The 20,626-nt window shown below is 36.4% G+C and overlaps 1 protein-coding gene across 7 annotated transcripts in view; it reads right to left on the reverse strand.

Moving 5' to 3' along the window:
* LOC134542458 (neuroglian) overlaps nucleotides 1-20,626 on the reverse strand; it is a 69,927-nt gene that overhangs the window by 13,835 nt on the left and 35,466 nt on the right. For 5 of the 7 annotated variants that reach the window (XM_063386757.1, XM_063386752.1, XM_063386755.1 and 2 more), the window contains exons 17-21: nucleotides 19,180-19,366; nucleotides 11,339-11,771; nucleotides 10,797-10,966; nucleotides 4,664-4,874; nucleotides 2,431-2,534 (exon numbers count right to left, since the gene is read on the reverse strand). In XM_063386757.1, coding sequence (XP_063242827.1) covers nucleotides 2,431-2,534; nucleotides 4,664-4,874; nucleotides 10,797-10,966; nucleotides 11,339-11,771; nucleotides 19,180-19,366 — 1,105 coding nt within the window. The remainder of the gene's footprint in view (nucleotides 1-2,430; nucleotides 2,535-4,663; nucleotides 4,875-10,796; nucleotides 10,967-11,338; nucleotides 11,772-19,179; nucleotides 19,367-20,626) is intronic. The other 2 variants (XM_063386758.1, XM_063386753.1) reach the window with 1 other exon arrangement.

Raw genomic sequence — 20,626 nt, forward strand, 5'->3', positions numbered from 1 at the left:
ATATATATATATATATATATATATATATATATATATATATATATATATATATATATATTTGAGCGTTTTAAAGTTCTTAACAATAGCTCATAATTCTTAAAAGACTATTGGTTTTGACATGGTGCTATGTATGTACAATACATTATTGTCTTATAACGTTCCATAACACTTAAGTATTTGTTTACACTGAAAATATCACATAATATTTACAACAGAACTTTTAATTAGACATCACATACAACACTTATCCATATACATAGTATTGTTACAAACGTGGGAGGCAAGGTAGCGCCTGACGGGCCACACGGCCACTGACGTCACACGTGCATTCTTTAGGGATTACAGTGGCCCGGCCTCACCACCTCAAAATTGCCACAACTTACTCCTTCCTTGGCACTGTTATCTATGTATCTATCCCATGCCCTTACGACCTGGGAATTCCGCATGGAGTGGCGTGGAATAGCGTCATTCTGGATGCTTTGAGCGTCAGGTCGGCCCGGGATGTCTGTTCGAGAAAGACGGGCATAAAAGCGATGATGCCGGCCTCCGTGGGATTTCGGAGAGTTCAACATGCCAGAGAGTAAAGTGCGAGTTTGACGAGGATGAGCGGCGCAGGCACGGAGTGCCGGGACCGTGCGAGTGTGTGTGGACAGGCGCGAGGTAAGGAACGAGCCACTGTTGAGCTTGGCTCCAGTGAGGAGTGTGAACTGTGGCCTGGACAGATACTTAGTGATTTGTGAACAGACATTATGTGTAGTGATTATATTAGTGCTGTAAATATTAACAGTAAAAAAATGTATAAAAATTAACTGGGCTATCTTTATGAACCCATTTCCCCCACTCGTAACAATATATATAAATTGTTTTTATTTCTTAGCGCTAGGCTAAAGAAATATTTGTTTAACAGTAGTGATCTGGCTGACTTCTTTTTACTTTCTACTTTTTTTTTGCTTGCAAATGTAGGTCAAGTTCAGCCATACTTTTTTTTTCCTTAGCCTCAGGCAGTGTTTTTGGTTTGTTTTTCATTTGTTCGTTTTGTTTGCACATAGCTGGACCAAAAACATAATGTGATGTTTATGCGAGAGTTTTTTTTTATCTAAATTTTGACGCCCTAAAATATAGGTGTGACGATTATGCTCGTGTGACGATTATGCGATAAAAGAGGGTAACTTGTCCTTAGACGTGTGAGCAAACAGGAAGTGTACTTGACCAAATGAGGTATAAAGCATGTACTCCGTAAATTTTATTTATGCTCTAAGTTAGTTTCGTTCAGTAATGCTATAATTAATTGTTTTTACACTTATGTAAATAATAAACATATTAAATCATCTCTGTGATAACTCATTTTGTTACAATAAACAATATATTTGATGGTTGAGTGCTATAAAACATGTTCCTAGCTTTAAATTCATCATAAAGAACCTTACAATTATAGCAATCTGCACATTATGAATTTTGAGTTGTAAAATAACCATCCTACTTGTACAGCCTATTTTTTTACTATTTACAATTAGAAATTTTTTTTAATACTGACTATAGAACAGATTTTTATGAAACAAATTGTAATGGTAAAATCTTAATTGATATACAATTATTTTTTCTTAGGGTAACCTTAAAAAAAATAATCATTAAGTCACTTAATGAAAAATCGTATAATGGCAACATCCGCTAACCTACCTAGTTTCTTCCACATTCAACTAATATTTTGGTTTTATTTTGCATTGGAGCTTCCAGTTTTTAAAGTGATAATCTGAGGTGTTAAGTTTCTGCTCATAGGTTTTGTTTATTACCGATATTACCAATGGTGAAAATCTTCAGATGTAAAAGTAAAAAAGAAACAGAAGAGAAGAAAATAAAGAAATAAGTGGTGACTTCCTTCCAGTCCGATTAATCCTCACCACCTTAAAGAAAGGGTTATCTTACCATAAGTCAGATTCCTCACATTCCCTGATAGGTTCGCCAGTAAACAGTGCTCCTAAATGCTATTAAGTGATGCAGTTTGTAGGCATGACAAGCAGTTTTTCAAATAAAATATTTTCAACTTGCTAGACAAACGGATAATTCCGGACAGCTTTCAAACATTCACGAGTTTCCTACAAATTTTGCAGCACCAGAAAAAAACACAGCTAATTCTCCAGATTCTTGTAGCCACCCCGGTGCTGTATAAAATAGACATACATTATTTTAAGGCAAATTTTAAATAGATTCAGTCACCTGTAAAGTGCTGTAGGTATATTGTTAACAACACTTAACTAATATATCAAAGATGAGCAGGAATTACAGGTTTTTATAACAAACAAAGCTTTATTATTTACATGCTCTGCACGAAAAATAAGAAACACCATCTCGTATTTAGTCCAAAGCAACCTAACTACATGTAGTTGAAACAGCAAGAAGCCAAGTCAGGTACTTTTAACTATAGTCAAATACCTGTGTCTCCATCACCATACTCTGCCATTGAATCAGTGTCGCTCTCTGGTGGTTGTTTAGGATCACTGCTCATGGAACCCCTGCCATGAGATTTGTTATCCAAGCTGAAATTAAAACAACAAATTTTAATGCATTCTGTATGATACTGCACACAACTTCATCCACAGTGACATGAGATAATGCACACATTTAGCACATCGGCATACTGCCAAAAGTGACCAGTCAAAAAACCTAAATATGACCGAGACAGTGTATCTCAATCAGTAGATAAGGAATTAAAATGTCACTATTCCAACGAAAGTACAGTAGAACCCGTTTATAGTGAACCCGCCTATAATGAATTCCCGTTTATTGTGAATTTCCGTCTTAGTCCCGGCAAAATGATGTGAGGTCAAGTATTAATTTATTGGATATAGCGCACAACTTTTGTCAATGTTGATACATTTTCCCGTGTACCACGAACAAATTTTGCCGACATAATGCACACTTATCTAAAATATTTTCATATAATTACAAGTTTTTTTCACAAAACGTCTATTCTGGATCACATTGAAGTTTTTCTCTGCATTACGCTACTCGATTGTCCACTGTTCATATTATAAACAAGTCGTATTCGAGTGGCCTCGGTAAGCTACGTGTAGCCAAAAATGGTGATCAGTTTGGTGAAAATAAAAAATAGTTTTCCCTGCATAGTTAAAGAATGTGCGAACGCGTGTACATTTAATATGTTATCAAAATTAAACATAAATTACCACCACACAAATACGTATGTACATTATAGCAACAAATTCAATATTTTTACGTCTCATTTTTATCGTTCACGTTTCAGACATTTTTATCGAGTAAGGTTCGTAAGACTACCACTAGATAGAACTCTGTGGACTAAATTTTTCTATAGAAAGTGAGAAAATTTCGTTCCAGCTTTAGCAACTGCGATACTAAATGATACGTAGTGATCTTTGATGCACCAGACTCATTATTTTTCGTTTATTTACTTTTGGCGGTAAAAAGAATTTGGTGTTATTAAGCTGCAAATGTGCTTCAAAAAGAAATACGTACATAAAAAAGGGTGAAAAACGCGGTAAAAAACGTAAGGCATTATCTGTGCGAGATAAACTGGACATTATTGAAAAGGTAGACTTCAACCCCACTGTCCCGCACGTGTTAATAGCAAAGGAATTGGGAATTGCAACATCCACATTAAGTACAATATTAAACAAGCTGAACAATCTTCTTTCTCAAGCTGCGAAAACGTCACAGAGTATTAAATGCCTGAAAAAAGGATAATACACCGATGTCCAAGAACCATTAGGTAATAGAAAGTTTGTACATGTATAGTTCATTAAAAATAATATCTGCATTTGCTCATAAAACTGTTGCTTTGAGTATTTCCATTCGTTCTTTTCTTGGCTTAGGCCTATGTGTAGTTAAGATTTTGCTTTTGAGTAAGTATTGCCAATAGAAAAGTTTTCCCAGATATAAAGTTTCCCCTCTATAGTGAACATATAAACTACTCCCTTCAGATTCGTTATAACAGGCTTCTACTGTATTATTAATAACTAAAATATTTCTTTATAAAAATTTGATAGTTACTTATTCAATTTTGGCATTTTTTTATTTAGTCACTTTTAGCAGTATACTAACCAAATATTTTTTAACTTGTTTGCAAATAAAAAATTAAGACTTACCCTCATAAGCTTGCCTACCAAATAAGTTGTAAATTAAGTTGGAGACTCGTAATAATGGCTGCAGTTTATATAATATTTTCAGTACTTCTCCCTGCTGATACTTCTATCAGCTGAATGAGTCGATAAGTTAGGAATCTCACTATCCCTTTTTTTTATAACAATGTTTATATTATAACTTAAAAGAACTTCTATATTTACCTGCAACTAAACACAACTCCTTTTTTAAGTTTATTACAATTAATTTGACTTAACCATTTAATCATACTGGGCCAAGACAAATTTGATTTTTAATAGTTAAATATCAGCTCTGACTCTTGTGCAAAAAGAAAAATGGGGTCAAGTAGCTATGAAACTAAATAATTGACCATCTTGTCATCCATGTTATAATTGCAGTGGGAGAAATGAGAGTATAGTCAACTCAAAACAATGTCAACCACATTTCCAACTTCTGAAATCCTGGTTTAACTCTTCCGGGAATTGAACCTGCATCACCTTGGTGGGAGAGGAGTTTAATTGCCAACAGCTCATCTTTGGCGGCAACTTACGGCTGGGAATACTCGTGGAATCCAGGCTCCTCAGGGTAGTCATTGCGGCCATGTGCCGCCTCTCGCTCGTGCACTGCGTACTTGCCGCCGCGGTTGCGCTTGATTATACACACGATGATCAGTACCAACAGCAAGAATGCGATGGCCAGCATCATGCCGATGAACCAGCCAGCTGTGGCCACGTTTTCTTTTGGTTGGATGATGGGACCTTCTATTGCAAACAAAACACATTGCAGCATTTTGTCTGATCGAAACCTAACACAGAAGACATTTTAACATGTCAGTCATTTATCAAAAACCAAATTTAATGTAAAATAATGCACATAGTAGAAAACTAAATTTTTTACACTCAGATCTAAAAGAAAATTACTAATTGCACAAAAAAACTCTTCTAGTGAAAGTCATTACTGGATACACTTTTTATGCTGATATTGCTATGTAAAAAAACTGAAAAATTAATTTAGTATGTAAATTAATATACTCAATGTAAATGAATTGGTGAACATGTGTTTGCTTAATAATGTTCGCAGGCTTTCACGGCCATTGTCTGAAGTAGCTTGCTTGGCTTATAGGTTGTAGCCATGTCCTTGGTGAATAATTCACCGATGTTACCTGCTCCCTGATGATGGTGACTGCAATGTCGACCGAAACGTTGGTGAATTATTCGCCAAGGACACGGCTTTAACCCAGAAGCCAAGCTATTTCATGTGTTTGCTTACTTCTTTTTGTAAGGTTAGAAGTCACATCTAACTAAAAACAAAATCCTATAAAATGCAGTTTTTGGTGTTTTAACCAGAGCTTGGAATGAGTTCTGTTCATTTCATTCCAATTTATTTTGAACAAGTAAGAAAGAATCCACCCCATTTTTAAAAAGTTATGAACTTTGTTCATTTCTATCATGGAATGGAATGATTTTCCATTACTTTAGCACAGTAAAACCTTTTTGTTGCGACCCCATTTATTGCGACCACCTCTCTATTACAACCCGATTTCGAGGAACCGTGAAAAAATTGCCGAAAATCAGAAGAAAATCGGACAGAAAATAAGTTTCTTGTGGTGAGTAGCATGTTACTGCGTTTCTATTGCAGAGTGCTGTACTGCCATAGGCAGCGCATATCTAAAAATACATACCACTTCCTGTCTACCCCTGTCAGCGCTTGACAACCCCTATTTCACGCCCTTTTGACGGCAGGGTGCAGATAAAGGTTTTTGTGTCAACGTGTTAACGTTTAGCTTTTTGCGAGTGTCTAGTGTGGTACGCAGTTAAGGCAAAGCTACCTGCTGGATTTCTCTTGATTTTGATTACTATTGGTTGACAATGTTTGTTTAGTTTTTTAAGTCCGATTTGGTATATTTTCTGGCTTGGATTTGTGAACTACTGTTGATGACTTATGAAGGTTTTTTCCTTCTTCCGATTTGGTTACTTTAAAGGTTGGGTTTTGTGACGATTGTTGACGATTTTCACATTTGTTTTATTTCATTTGGATTTTCAGTTTTTACGAAATGAGTGGTAAACGTACAAGATAATCCAGGAAGTGGATGAGAAGACGCTGTCGAAGACGGATATGGCGCGACGACATTGCTTTCTGAAATCAACTCTTTTCACAATAGTAAAAAAAGGGGAGAAATAGTAAATGCAGTTTTGAAGGACGGCCGCAACGTCCAGTTGAGAAATTTGAGGAGCGTGACACATGCGAATCTGGAGGAAGCAATGCTGGAGTGGTTTGGCCAGCTTAGGGCGCAAAACCTGCCTGTAAGCGGACCGATGATGCTAAAAAAGGCAGACGAATTAAGCTTGAAGTTAGGCATTGAGAACTTCAAATATTCAAACGGTTGGCTGGATAGTTTCAAAGTTCGTCATAGTATATCGAGTTGCAAAATCATTGGTTAAAGTGCATCAGTCGACCCACAATCTGTGAACGAATGGTTGCCCTTGCTCAGAAACATCCTTTGCCGATACCCACCTCGCAATGTTTACAAAGTGGATGAGCTGGGGATGTTCTATAATCTCATGCCAGGTGAAATGTGCAAGGTTGCAAAGCGAAGCAAGGAATGCCTCACCGTCCTTCTGTGCTGCAACATGGACGGCAGTGACCAAATAAAGCCTCTCGTGATAGGAAAATTCCAGAAACCCAGAGGATTCAAGGGCAATGTGATTCCATGTGATTACGATTTTAATAAAAAGGCATGGATGACTTCAACGGTGTTCATGAGATGGCTTCGTGGCTTTGATGCAAAGATGGGCGCAGCCAACCGAAAAGTTCTATTTGTCGACAATTGCCCAGCACATCCTGCTGTCGATAACCTCAGGAACATTGAGCTGGTGTTCCTTCCAAAGAACACCAACAGTGTGCTTCAGCCTCTGGACCAAAGCATAATACAGCAAGTGAAGCTGAAGTTCCGCGAGATGCTAGTGCGGAGCATGGTTTTAAAAATGGAAATTGGCAAAGATTTCAAGAAGTGGGATGTATTTAGAGGAATAGAAGCGATTGTTGCTAGTTGGAGGGCAGTGCAGCCTACAGTTATCGCTAACTGCTTCCCACATGCCCACTTCGTCACACCAGTCGACAAAGAGGTTGCCGTCCATGTGCATCTTCCTGCTGCCAGCTCTGAAGACCCGGACGACCCACCGACAAAGGATGCCGAACCCCAGCCAGGCCCTTCAAAGGAACCGGAGCTGGGCCCTGTGACAGTGTTGACACCTTCCCCTTGCACTATTACTAGGCCTTGCGACGATCAAATGTGGCAGCATTTGGTCCCAGACTGTACGTTTGAGGAATTTGTGAGAGTGGTCAATGACGTCGCAGTTTGGAGTGCCCTTGATGATGCCGGGAAAATACAGCAAGAGTCCAGAGATGAAGAGGGGGAAGGAGAAACGGAAGAACTCGAAGACGTTTCCACAACGAGAGACGTCTATGCATCATTGCTAAGAAAACATGGTGCAAGTGAGGAGATGTGGTCTCACTTAACAAAATTGAAAGAGTTTGTCGAGAAAGCTGCCATTAAGCAGAAGCAGACCTCAATTAAGGGCTTTTTTTTAAAAAAAGTAAGGCAGTTTCAATATTACTTTGAATTTTTTATTTTCATTAAATGAGTTTATGTGTATGATATTTCCCCCCCCTCATACGATAAACATTTCTTTATTGAAGTGAAAGTTTACAGTGTGAAATATGTGTGTAGAGCGGGAGACAATAATTGCTTTCACGTGTCAGTGTTTACAATTTAATGACCAGCTGTCATGTCAATTACGTTGTTGGATATTACTTAACTGGTGAGTTATATTCAGTGCTGGATGTTGCCATATTATATGTGTTGCTTTTGTAGAAAGCCCATACTTTTATGTCATATTATTTTTGTTTTAGTGTCAAAATTTCCACTTTTTTGACAGTTCCTGAGAATGTATTCGTAAAATAGATGCTTCGTAAAATTTGGGGTTCATAAAATCGGGGTTCTAGTGATTTTACGTATGCTCACGGTTCCATGGATAGCATTCATAAAATCGCTACCTTCGTAAAATCGGGGGTGGCCCATTTCGAATTCCCTCACCAAGGGTTATTTTTTTTATTTATTTATTTTTTTTTTTTTTTACTTTTGGAACCAAATATATCTGGTATATTGTGTGTATTATGACTTAATAAATAAAATACCATTAAATATTAATTACTATTAATGCAACCCACGAAAAACCTTCCGGCCACAGCGTGTGAATATGGTAGTCGGCCGCTCGCTCGCCCTTGCACACCCTCTCCCCATACCGTGCGCTGCGGCCGATCTCGGATTCTGCTTGTACTTGTTAATCACGTTATCTGCTTCATTTTAACGAGGAGAGTAAAAATATATTAAAAGTGTCAGCAAATTGATAAAAGCTGGGTCCGCAAAACAAGGCACAACACTGGCCCGCCAGTTGTTTTCATTCAAAACGTGGCTAAAACACTTGCATGGATCAGGCTGAAAACATCCGGCAATACGTATAGGTTATCAGAAATCTTGTTATAAATTGAGATGTTATGTTTTTCGAGTGTGTGTGTGTGTTTGTGTATGTATATGTGTATATATACACACACACACACACACTCATACAGCAATCGACTGGATGCACGCCCGCCTCGACTAGTTTTAACTGCCGCAGCGATGTTTATTTTGACAGCTCAAGCAATTATCTTTTCTCGTGGGTTGATAGAAAAAGATAGCTTCACCCAGCATAAAAAAAAAGGCTACGCCACTTATTCCCCACGCAGGAAACACACTGGCTGCGCATGTCTCCCCCGCATTTATCTTTCTTCTAACATCCCACATCTCGCCTCTCGCGCGAGCAATAACGAAGCGATAACGCATTGGGCGTTTTATGCTTTGTTTGGTGACAGCAGCTTGATTTTATTCGGTATATTCATTTTCATAGGACCCTTGCTATTAAAATACATTTATATTTAAGTTTGAAAGCTTGTAAATTCCCTGCCAGAGATGACTGAACTCTAACTTGGTGTGAAAAGTGACACATTTTGACATACTTCTTTTTGGGCGTGTTTGGTGAGGAGGGAGGGGTCCGAAAATATTTACAACGATCTACTCCTCCCTCACCGCTTTAGTACCCCATTCATAATAGCCAAATTTTACGGGAGAAGGGAGGGTGAAAAGAGCATTTTCTCACTGAAGGTTTTTCAAAGGGGAGCGAAATTCTGGTGTTATAAGGGAGGACACTAGATGGTTTGTGTGTCTGGGAGGGATGAGCTAGCCTTGAAGAATGTGAACGAGGGGAGGGAGGGGTGAGCTTATGCGTCATGAAGCCGCTGCCGCCAGCCAGCCGTCGAGCTTCGTGTGCACCCACTCGCATTGCAGAACCTACCGCTGCCATATTTTTAAAGTAAATGTCCCATTATTTTTTTTTTGTTATCCTTACATGAACATTATTGGAAGTATTAAAGCCGACACAAAAATCCGCTGTGTGTTAAAGTTTACAGATATTAATGATCTTTCATTTCGTTTTTTTTTAAATCCCCCCCCTGATTTTCACATTTTGGTCAAAATGTCCAATTTTTTGACGGTTCCTGAGAATGTATTCGTAAAATCACTGCTTCATTAAATCCGGGATTCGTGACATCGGGGTTCTAGTGTATTTAACTACGGCAAGCAAGAAAACATACATGTAAACTAACCAGTAAAAATAAACTGTCTTTTGACATATTTTCTTTAGAGGTGGCCTGTAGGGCGACGGACTTGTCAGGACGGTTGAAGTGGGTTTAAAGCAAAGCCGTCTAGCATTGTGAGTGACAGCATCCTGCCATTGTACGGCTGGTTTCTTGGCGAATGGTGTTTGGGGGAAGGGGGGGGGGTTTGTGTGTGTGTGTGTGTTTGAAATCAACTGAAAATTTCGCAAAACATCTATTACGACCCTAATCCTGGGAACTGTGAGGGGTCGTTTCAGAGAGGTTTGACTGTATCAGTTCCGTGAATCTACTACACTGATGTTCATAACAAACTACAAGTATACACCAAAATATGTAGCATGCATACAATTAAACAGTAAAAATATATCTACAGTAATGGTTTACAATGGTATGAGGAAGCAAGTGTGTGAACCTTTCTTATTGGAGTGTATGTTTACTTTAGTGGCTGCATGCAGAGAGTGGTTTGTTATCCTGTAATGTGCTAACAGCTTGTCACTTAACATTACATTATTTTAAAAACTCAAAAATTGAAGAAAAAGTATAAAACTAATATAACTAGTAGAAAAATTTAAATGACACTTAAATTTTTAATTATGTAAATTTTATTTTACTCTACTAAATAAAATAAATGTTTAAATAAAAAAAATTGACACCAGTAAAAAAAAAAAGAATGTATACGTTTAAAATAAAACCTGAAATCAGTTATAATATATGTACATATTGAGTAAATCCCTGTCAAGGAAATTCTCAAAGGTTTAAAAAATTTAGAATAATTAATATTAAAATTTTATTAAAAGGGTAAAAATATGTATTTTAAAGTCCAGTGCTAAATGTTTTACATTTAGTATGCAGGACATTTTCTTATTTGGGATTTCCAGTAGTGAGTTTATTTCCCCCAACAAATACGTAGGTGTAATAGAGAAAATGATGTAACTACAGTAACATTTAAGAAAGATGCAAATGCTTACCAACAACACTGTATGTTTCCACTTCTTCTGGTTCACTCTCAGTCATTTTGTCACCATCAACAGCAACTACCCGAAAATCATAAATTTCACCTTGCATCAAACCCCTCACTATTATGAAATCTTCAATCATCTCTGGTTCTGATTCTTGGAATATTGTTTCACCCTTTTGTCTGAAATAGAAACAAATATATCTAGATCCAATACCACAACAAATTATGTAATAAATTCCAAAGAATTCAGGTGTTTGATTATGAACTTAAAAGGGTTGGGAAAATGGCCTGATAAGTCGGCCGAACCGTCCTATTACAACCAAACAGGAAGACGATCCCAAACAACTGTCAAGCATAGGTACCTCTGCTGATAACCTGTACGTAAAGCATTCATACAACAGACTTTAAAGGTTAGGTGTGGATAACCTTTAAATATGTGTACAATAATAGAATTTTGGGAGGATTTATGGATGATGGGGGTGATCACCATGGAACCACCACGGAGCAAACGGAACTAGATAATGACCCAGAGAAGAAAGGCAATGAACTCACCTGTACTTGACGAAGAAGTGAGATCCCGGACGGCCTTCCATAACATTGGGCAGCCACACTACCTTGATGGTGGCATAGCCGTTCTCCGTTGGCAAGTGGTGCCACGTGAACTTGGGCACGTCTGGCTTCACGGCCATGGCAGGGCGAGTCTTCTGCTCGATGAAGTAGCCCTCTCCGGCACCAGCCCGCGTTGTCGCGTTGATGTGGATGCGATACTTGGTGGCCGGCTCCAGTCCTGCCAACTTGGCGCGAGTCTGCTTTGGATTTTCAATGGGGAGTACCTTCAGTTCCCCAACTTTTGTGTCTACAACTTTCTGGTACGAGATTCTGTATCCGGTAAGGTTGCCATTTGGCTGCTCTGGACGTTTCCATATCAAGTACAGCGCTGAGGATCCCATGGGGTATGCTTCGAAGAATTCCACTGTTCCTGGAACTGAAAGAAATAAAAAATTTAGGTTCAATGTATTTATTTTACTATTGATCAATATTCCCAATTTTCTGGATTATCAACGTACTTGTTTCCAACCGACACCTAACAAAACCATACACATGAAAAGAGTACAAGTACATAAGGGTCCCTAATCATTTTAATTTACCTGTTTATACATTCATCTGCATTTATTACTACAATTTTTATATAATTTAGGGGCCTTTGAAAGTCAGACAAAAGTTATTTAATAACTCCAAATCTGTTGAAGGTAAGGCAATGTTATGTTATCAAACACATACCCTATTCATAGAGGTACTCAAATTTCATTAATGACGAAATCGGGAAATTTTACAAACGATTTTGGAACTACCGTGTTTTATCGCATAATCGTCGCAACCATATTTTAGGCTGTCAAAATTGGGATTAAAAAACTTCTCGCGTAAACGTCGCATGATGTTTTTGGTCCCGCTAGTAGATGCCGAGCGCTTTGTGTAGGTATCTTTTCCGTATAAAACAATGTATTTTAAAGTAGAAATCTAATATTTATTCGGTCATTACCACTTACTTAATAAATTAACGGAAAAATACGAAGTTGTCTGACGTGTAAAATTTCTTTTAAAGACATTTTTAAACGGTATTTCCTTAATATGATTGTCTGCGTTACCATGGCGTACTGATTATGAAAATGTAGCCAGCGCATCATTCATGTTTGGTTATGTTGCTTCCCGTATAGAGCGCGCGCACGTAGTCGAATATCGATATCTCGCCGATTGGATGCAACGCGCGCTCTCTGTCAGGTGCCGAGTTAACTACATTTGATAGCCCGCATTCTTTCGTGGCAAGTGTGTACTACGACACGTTATTTCACGTCAGATTCTAGTGGCTTGCATTCGGGTTAGAGTTTTGGTTTTTCTATTTAAAGTTGAAGAAAGGTTTTTGTTTAATGTGGTGAATCCTCTTGACTTAACCCCACCTTGTGATATTTTTACATGGCAGAACGTGCATGTAGCCTTGGTATCTTCATTTGATTGAAGAGTGAAGTATTTCCAAACTTCACTTCTCTTCCCAGCCATATCATCACACTCAGAAAAATCTTTAAAATATCACTTAAGTTTAGATTTTAACAATTCAAGCTAACATAAATACTAAATTGTAAACAAACACAACAACATAACATCAGCAAAGCCATAGATATATAAATAACATGGAGACGGGGCAAGCTACTCAGACGTTCTTCAGCAACTGTTTCTATGATCGCAAGTGCAATTTACTTTATCGCGAGCACTGGTAAACGTAACATGAGGCTGTCTTTGCTCCACAGTTGGCAATGAATATTATTTTATTTATTTATTCAGTTTTTGTTCAGTGGATCCCATATGGAGTTAAGGGCTCCGGGATATAGAACAAGTCAAGTCAATTTTATACAGATAATACATATATACATACATACTGCATAAGTACAATTATTAAACATTATAGAGTACATTGGTACATAAGAAAGGGTATAAACTCAAGTTTAGGACATTTATACATTTATAGTATGCACGTCTCTATGGTTCTCGGGCTCCATTGTATTTTTAAAACAATCAACACAACCAGTTTTCTTTAAAACAGTAGCGCTGTGGGAAGGAAACTTAGGGTAATAGTGCATAAATGACAAAATCAGGAAATTTTTTTAAAAATTAGTTTTGACTTACAAAATAACCAGTTGCGTGAAATACTATTCCTTAGTGATTTTTTTCTAACAAAAACAATATAACACAGTTTAAGAACTTGGACTGAGGTATCGGCGCGAAGTATCTGCAAATATTTTACAGATTCTGCCGATGCCGATACTCTGAATATCGGCCGATACTTAAGAATCGGAATCGGTATCGGCCCAGCCCTATTTATAGAATACCATTACATGAAAATATCCGCAAATATACTTTCATTTTTAAGAAACAATGTCTGATGTTTACATAAGAAGCCGTATGGATTAATATTAAAATTGCCTTTAATAAGTACTTAACATTGGGTAATATTTATCTTCCTCCAACTACATCACCTAATCTATTCACATTGTATTTTGAAGCTCTTGAACAAAAACTCGTTAATTCTCATGATAATGTGATTATCTTAGGTGACTTCAATGTACCTGGGATAGATTGGAAAGGAAATCACTATTTCAATATTGCCCGTGCACATGTCAGATCCAAGGCTCAGTGCCTGCTTGATTTCATATCTAATTTGGATTTATTTCAGCACAACCTAATACAATCTTCCAATAATCTTCTAGATCTTTGTATTTCTAATCTATCCCATTGTGTGGTTGAAAAAGCTGTTGAATCTCTGGTCAAAGAGGATATCTATCATCCTACCCTACTTATTAAACTACTTATTGAGGCGACCTCACACAATTTTACTCCAGATTCTATTTTCAGAAACTACAAAGCTGGTGATTACTTAAGCCTTTATAACTCTCTAAAAACCCACAATTGGGATGAATATTATAACACCACTGATGTAGATGCTCTTGTAGATCAACTTACATCTTGTATCTGTGATAAAATCAATACTCACATTCCATTATCCACACGTAAGGCCTCTAAACATCCTTATTGGTTCTCTGGTGAATTAATTCATGCCTTAAAATCTAAAAAACACTTTCATAAACTCTATAAAAGAAACAATAATACTCAGTATTACCTTCTTTTCTCTAAATATAGAGCAATAGTTAAAAATCTTATTAAGCGTGATAAAACTAATTGGAATCGTAGTATCAATAATAAGGTTAAGAATAACCCTAAAAAATTCTGGAGATATGTCAATGTTATGAAAAATGGTTATAGTGAATCCCATTCTCTTAATGTCAATGGTGATATCTGTAATGATCCTGGTATTCTTTCTAATGTCTTTGCTAAGTACTTTGCTAGTGTATATGTACCATCCACCAACCACCCTCGTATCATTGATCCCGATATTATTCACGATTCAATTCCTGTATCATTCTTATCAGAAAGCCAGGTCTTATGGGGAATTAAATCATTAAAACCAACTATGTCTACTGGTCCTGACGGTATACCAAATTTCATTATTAAAGGCTGCTCTTTTATTCTAATGCCTCTATTGTTGCATCTATTTAATACAAGTCTAAAATCACAAGTATTTCCCACTAAATGGAAAATAGCTAAGGTTATTCCCATACATAAAAAGGGTAGTAAACTCAGTGTATTTAATTATAGGCCTATATCATTATTAAATGGCTTTACTAAAATCTTTGAAAAAATAATATTTAAACATATTAACTTTCCAATAAACAACAGATTAGCTCCTAATCAGCATGGCTTTAGAAATAGTATGACAACTTCTACTAATCTTCTCTCATTTATTAATCCTATATACAATAAAGTTACAACAAGGGGGCAGGTTGATGCATGTTATTTTGATCTGGCTAAAGCCTTTGATACTGTCAATCACTCCATTTTACTAGCTAAACTTTCTAACTTCGGTCTCTGTAATAATTATATAACCTGGTTTACTAGTTACCTTAAAGATAGATGTTTCTTTGTTTCACTTAATAAAAAAACTTCTACTTTATATCATGCTACTTCTGGTGTGCCTCAAGGGGGTACTTTATCTCCCTTATTATTCAATATTTATATCAATGATATTTTTAAAGTTCTTCATCATACTACTGGTTTTCTGTTTGCTGATGATCTTAAAATATCCAGAGAAATTTCCTCCTTAAATGACTGTCTGCTTCTTCAATCTGATATTACTGAAATTGATAATTGGTGCAAAATGAATTTAGTTTCACTTAACAAAGATAAAACAAAAATTATTTCTTTCACAAGGAAAATTCATCCAGTTAAATATGATTATTTTCTTGACAACTCAAAAATTTCCAAATCTCTTAGTATAAAAGATCTTGGTGTTATTCTTGATTCCAAACTATTCTTTCATCAACATGTTAATTCTTTAGTATCCTTTTCCCGTAGAACCTTATATTTAATAAATTATATAACTTACTATGCATCTAATATTGAATCCATTCTTACTCTTTATTTGTCCTTAGTTAGAAGTAAACTCGAATATTGCTCAGTTATCTGGAACAGTATTAACACAGAGCTGCCAACCTCAAATCACACCCATCAGTAATGGCAATTAGGTATATGAAAAAAGTACGCGTAAATCATGCACGATAAATTTTTCCTGGGGCATTATAACACACTCACAAGATAAAACAACGACAATAATATGCAAAAGAAAAAGAAAAATATGAATACAATGCAAATTAATACATAAAAAAATTTATTTGAACAATACAATCATCTGAATATGTAAGAAATATTAATAATTTTACTGGATATTTTGAATCTTCAATTCAATGTATTCAAAGTTAAACTTTAAAACAACTGTCTTTTTATTTGCTTCTTTTATCCTGGTTCGATAAGAAATGTCATGTAAACAAACAAGACAAACACAAGGACTTGTAAACAATAACTGCGTTCGTTACTTTCGTTTCTTCAGATGTAGCGAAAAAACGAAGGTATAGATTTATTGCTAGTCACGGCTTTAAAATGTTCTGCATGTTTCTTTGATTCAATATGCCGTCTACAGTCATCCCTTTCACCATGTGCAATCGAAAAGTCACACGCGCATACATTACAAAACCGTGGCGTTCCAAACATTTGAAAACGACAATCATGGCCATTCTTTTGAATATTTAAGTGGAAAGTTCTGAAGTCTTGCGTGTTTTTTCCCCCAGATGCACATTATTCTGTCACACGCTTCATTTCTACAACCGGCACTGAAGAACACAACACTATCGAAAAAAAAAAAAAATTCACGTCTGTAGACACGACAAAAACCGGACAAAAACACTATGATGAAAAAAATGGCTTTCAAGAAATAAATTAATACAACACAGGTTAGCCAAAGTACCGTACAAAAATTATCGTGATGTAAGTAGCCTTCAAACGATAAGTCCGAGGATATGTACTAGTTGTATCGTACAACGGACGTAATACCATCCCATTATTATTTGAAAACACGAGAATTAATTTACTTATTTCGACAGTACATCGTACATGCGCACACTTACTAGTTCCGTTATTTGAGCAACCAAGCGAAGTATTCAAACAGCGTTCACGAAACACGCACAGCAGAAACGTAAATTTTTCCGTTACCATGCAGCACAAAGCCTCGTTTCCGTAATAAACTAGCGATGTTCCGTAATTCCGTAATTCGGGGTTAAAATCCGTAATAATTACGGAAAATCCGTAATGGTTGGCAGCTCTGTTAACACCACCGACAGTGACAAAATTGAATCCATACAAAATAAATTTTTCAAAATAATTAGTTCTAGACACCATCAATTACCCAAATTAGAATCTCTTTCAAATCGTCGCATCCATCTGGATGCCCTGTTTGTGTTTAAGTGCTATAGTTCAAAAATTAATTGCTTATACTTACTTGATAACTCTGGTATTCGAGTCCCGCAGTTCAAAAGCCGCCTTCGATCCCTATTATGTTCCTTACACAATAATAATGATTTAATTTACAGACTTATCTCAAATTTCAATAAATATGAAAATTTTATTAAAAACTTCAAATTTTAATTTTTATGATTACCCTAATATTCTGAGTAATTTTATAATCCTGTTTATTCTTCCAATTTTAGATCAATTAGTTAAAATTATCTCAGTTGCTGTTTTGTTTTGTTTTGTTTGTTATTGTGTCGTCCTTTATTTTCCTGTGTAGGTTGTATTTATTCGCTTGTATGTGTCGTCTTTTATTATCCTGTTTATGTTGTATTTATTCGCTTGTATGTGTCGTGTTTGTATTACTTGTTCTGTGCACACCTCTAAAGCTTCGGCTGTTGGTGTGCATGTCACAAATTTTAATAAATAAATAAATAAATAAATAAACAAATTTCAAAAGTGAGAGGACCAACAACACAGCAGAAATACGAAATAAAAGGTTGAATGCCATTGTGTGAACTGTTAAGCACAGCACAGTATTACAACTTTGTGGCCTTACTGCCCTACCCAAATTTTCAAGATACAGCAAAACCCCTTATTTGCACTTTTCATGGGGACAAAGTAAAAAAGTGTAAAAAGCGGGAAAGTGTAAATAAAGGGAAAAGTTTAAAAAGGAGTACAGCTTACCTTATTTAGTATTTTTTTCCTTTTGTTTAATAGCAAATACTATAATGCAGGTACAAACACACTAACAAATTCTACTTTAGTATTTAATCAATTATTAATTTACCACATTTGAAAAAAATAAAAAAATAATGAAAGCCAAAATGTTTTTCTGATTTGTTCCTAACAAAAAAAATCTGAAATTATCTTCTGCTTGCTTTTTTGGCTGTTATAAATACAGTTGCAACCTGCAGCGTTTATAAAAAATACGGGCTACATACACATTGCGTAACAAGCAGCCACATTTATACATTCGTGAATTATTGTTTTTCCCTCGTGCATTTTAGATTGTCTCCTGCTATAATTACTCGGACTTTTACACGCCCAGGCTTGAATTATTACATGTTTAGAAATAAAAGCAACTTTTCATGTTATCAAATATGTATATTTTGCCATTTAAAATGTTCATTGCCGACTACAAACGTTACGTTTTTCACGATGTTTTTAGGCCTACTAGCTAATCTTCAGTATTTTCTGGTTGTTTGTGGTTGTTACGTGACGTAAATAGCGGGATGGATTCAATTTTTGAGACGTAATTTGAGTGAAAGTATTGTATTGGACTAAATGGGAACTAAACGGGACCTGAAGAATATAGTGCAAATAACGGGAAAACGTAAATAACGGTAACGTAAATAAGGGGTTTCACTGTATTTTCGAGAGGTAATTTTTTCAAGTAATGAAGTATATCAGCTCATTATGTAGATACAAGATCATGACGACCTTAAAACCCACCCCTCTAAGTAACACTGTTTGATTTGCATGGTTTTGAAGAAAAGACACCAATAAATTATGGAATTATTTTGATTTATAAATTATTTTATTGTTATTGTTAATTGGGTATCTGTTTTTATCATTATCGCCAATCACTATTTATTATGTATTGGAGATATGTGAACACCTCACTTAACTTACCCTCATATTAATGATAATCTGTGGTATGTCAAGAAGTGAACATTATAAATGAGTACGAATTATCACCAAGTTAATGAAGTGAGATATGTATATGTGGAAGGTAAGATGCTGCAATTGTTTGAATGTTTGAATATTAATATTAATATATATATATATATATATATATATATATATATATATATTGAAACAGTGAATCATCTCACGATAATAAAATTTATGCACTAACTTACATTGAGGCAGTCAATTTACAAGAAAACAATAATAAAGCAAAACATGATATAAAATTTTATTTGGAAATATTAGGTACCTACCACCTTCAGGAGTGTCAAAACTGAGTGTTTCACTCGGAGGGCCGTTGTAACGACCATTGTACACCAGAACTCGGGCATAGTTCTTGGAGTTGGGGACAAACTTGGTGACCAGAGATCTAGTAGAGTCACCCTTCACATCAATCTCACGCATACCTTCTTCCCTGTCTCTGTCAGTCCAGGTTTGAATCTATAAAACAATGCACAAAATGCATCCAGTGAAAATTAAAATTGACGTGTAGTTTCCCACCTGAGGAAGGGTGTCTACATGGATGGAATGGGGCTGATACTCATAGGTAGGGCCACAATTATGTGGTGAATCACGAAATCGCGAAATTTTCCGCGAATTTATATGGAAAATGCGAAAAAAGTGATTAAGAAAAACCGCTAAATAACACCAAAATTACACAATACAAGTCTCTTATATTTTAATGTGAAAAGCTTGATATTCAAGACTTTCCCGGGTCCTGGTTGATAAGCTGGAAGAATTTCCTGCCTTGCATTTCTACGTGCTTCCTCTAATCAGCTTTAGGGCGCCGTCGGGTCAGCGTTTGTGTTAGTGAAGCGGGATGATAAAAGCGACGCTCAATGGTAGTTCTAGCGCAAGGCTCTGAACTGGCACGCAGTCATCTCGTTCCCGTCAGATAACTGTGAAATTTGGGCGGTGACCGTAACATTATATGGCGGAAAAATGAAGATAAAGGTGTAATGCATTTCCCTCTGATACTTACAAGAAATTTGTAACGGTTTTTTACACCTAAAACTTAGAAAACACCTTTTAGCCATTTTATCTCCTCTAAATCCTCTTGATCCGATATCAAAAGAACCAGTTGGGCATTAACAAATTCTTAAATGCTTTTCGTAAACAGACTCCAGTCGGATATCTAGTGTGGTTTGGAAATCACGTAGGTTTTTCGTGGCTGTGCGTGGCACACGACTGTAGTTGCCATGCGTCACGCGCCGATAATGTTGTCCGGCAGGAAGGGCGAGTATAGTTAATTTGCGGTAAAAATGAATACTTTTATGACCCTGCTAAATCTTTCCATTAAAGAAATTTTGAAGTTCCAGTGATTTCCCAGCAGAAATAATGTTGTGTAATTAACAAACAAATTGTATCAAAACAATTAACGGTAAATGGCTGTCGCGGGGACCCTTAAAAAATTTTCATTTTACCAGAAATGGACTATACAAACCTGGATTTCGTGGCACGCAGTTTGGTGAAGGGGAGGAAGGATGTTGACAGTTTTACATGCCAAAGGACGTTAAGGGAGGAGGGGGAGAGAGACACGATGGTTTGTATGCCTGGGAGGGATGAACCTTGAAGTCTGGACAAGGGAAGTAGAGGTAAGCCGTATGACGTCATGCATCCGCCGCCTGTGCTGCCGCCAGCCTGTCTAGACGGATTCCCGCGCTCCTACTTACGTTGCACAAGCTACTGCTGCCGTATTTT

Source organism: Bacillus rossius, assembly GCF_032445375.1.
Source record: "Bacillus rossius redtenbacheri isolate Brsri chromosome 4 unlocalized genomic scaffold, Brsri_v3 Brsri_v3_scf4_2, whole genome shotgun sequence".
Taxonomy (NCBI): domain Eukaryota; kingdom Metazoa; phylum Arthropoda; class Insecta; order Phasmatodea; family Bacillidae; genus Bacillus; species Bacillus rossius.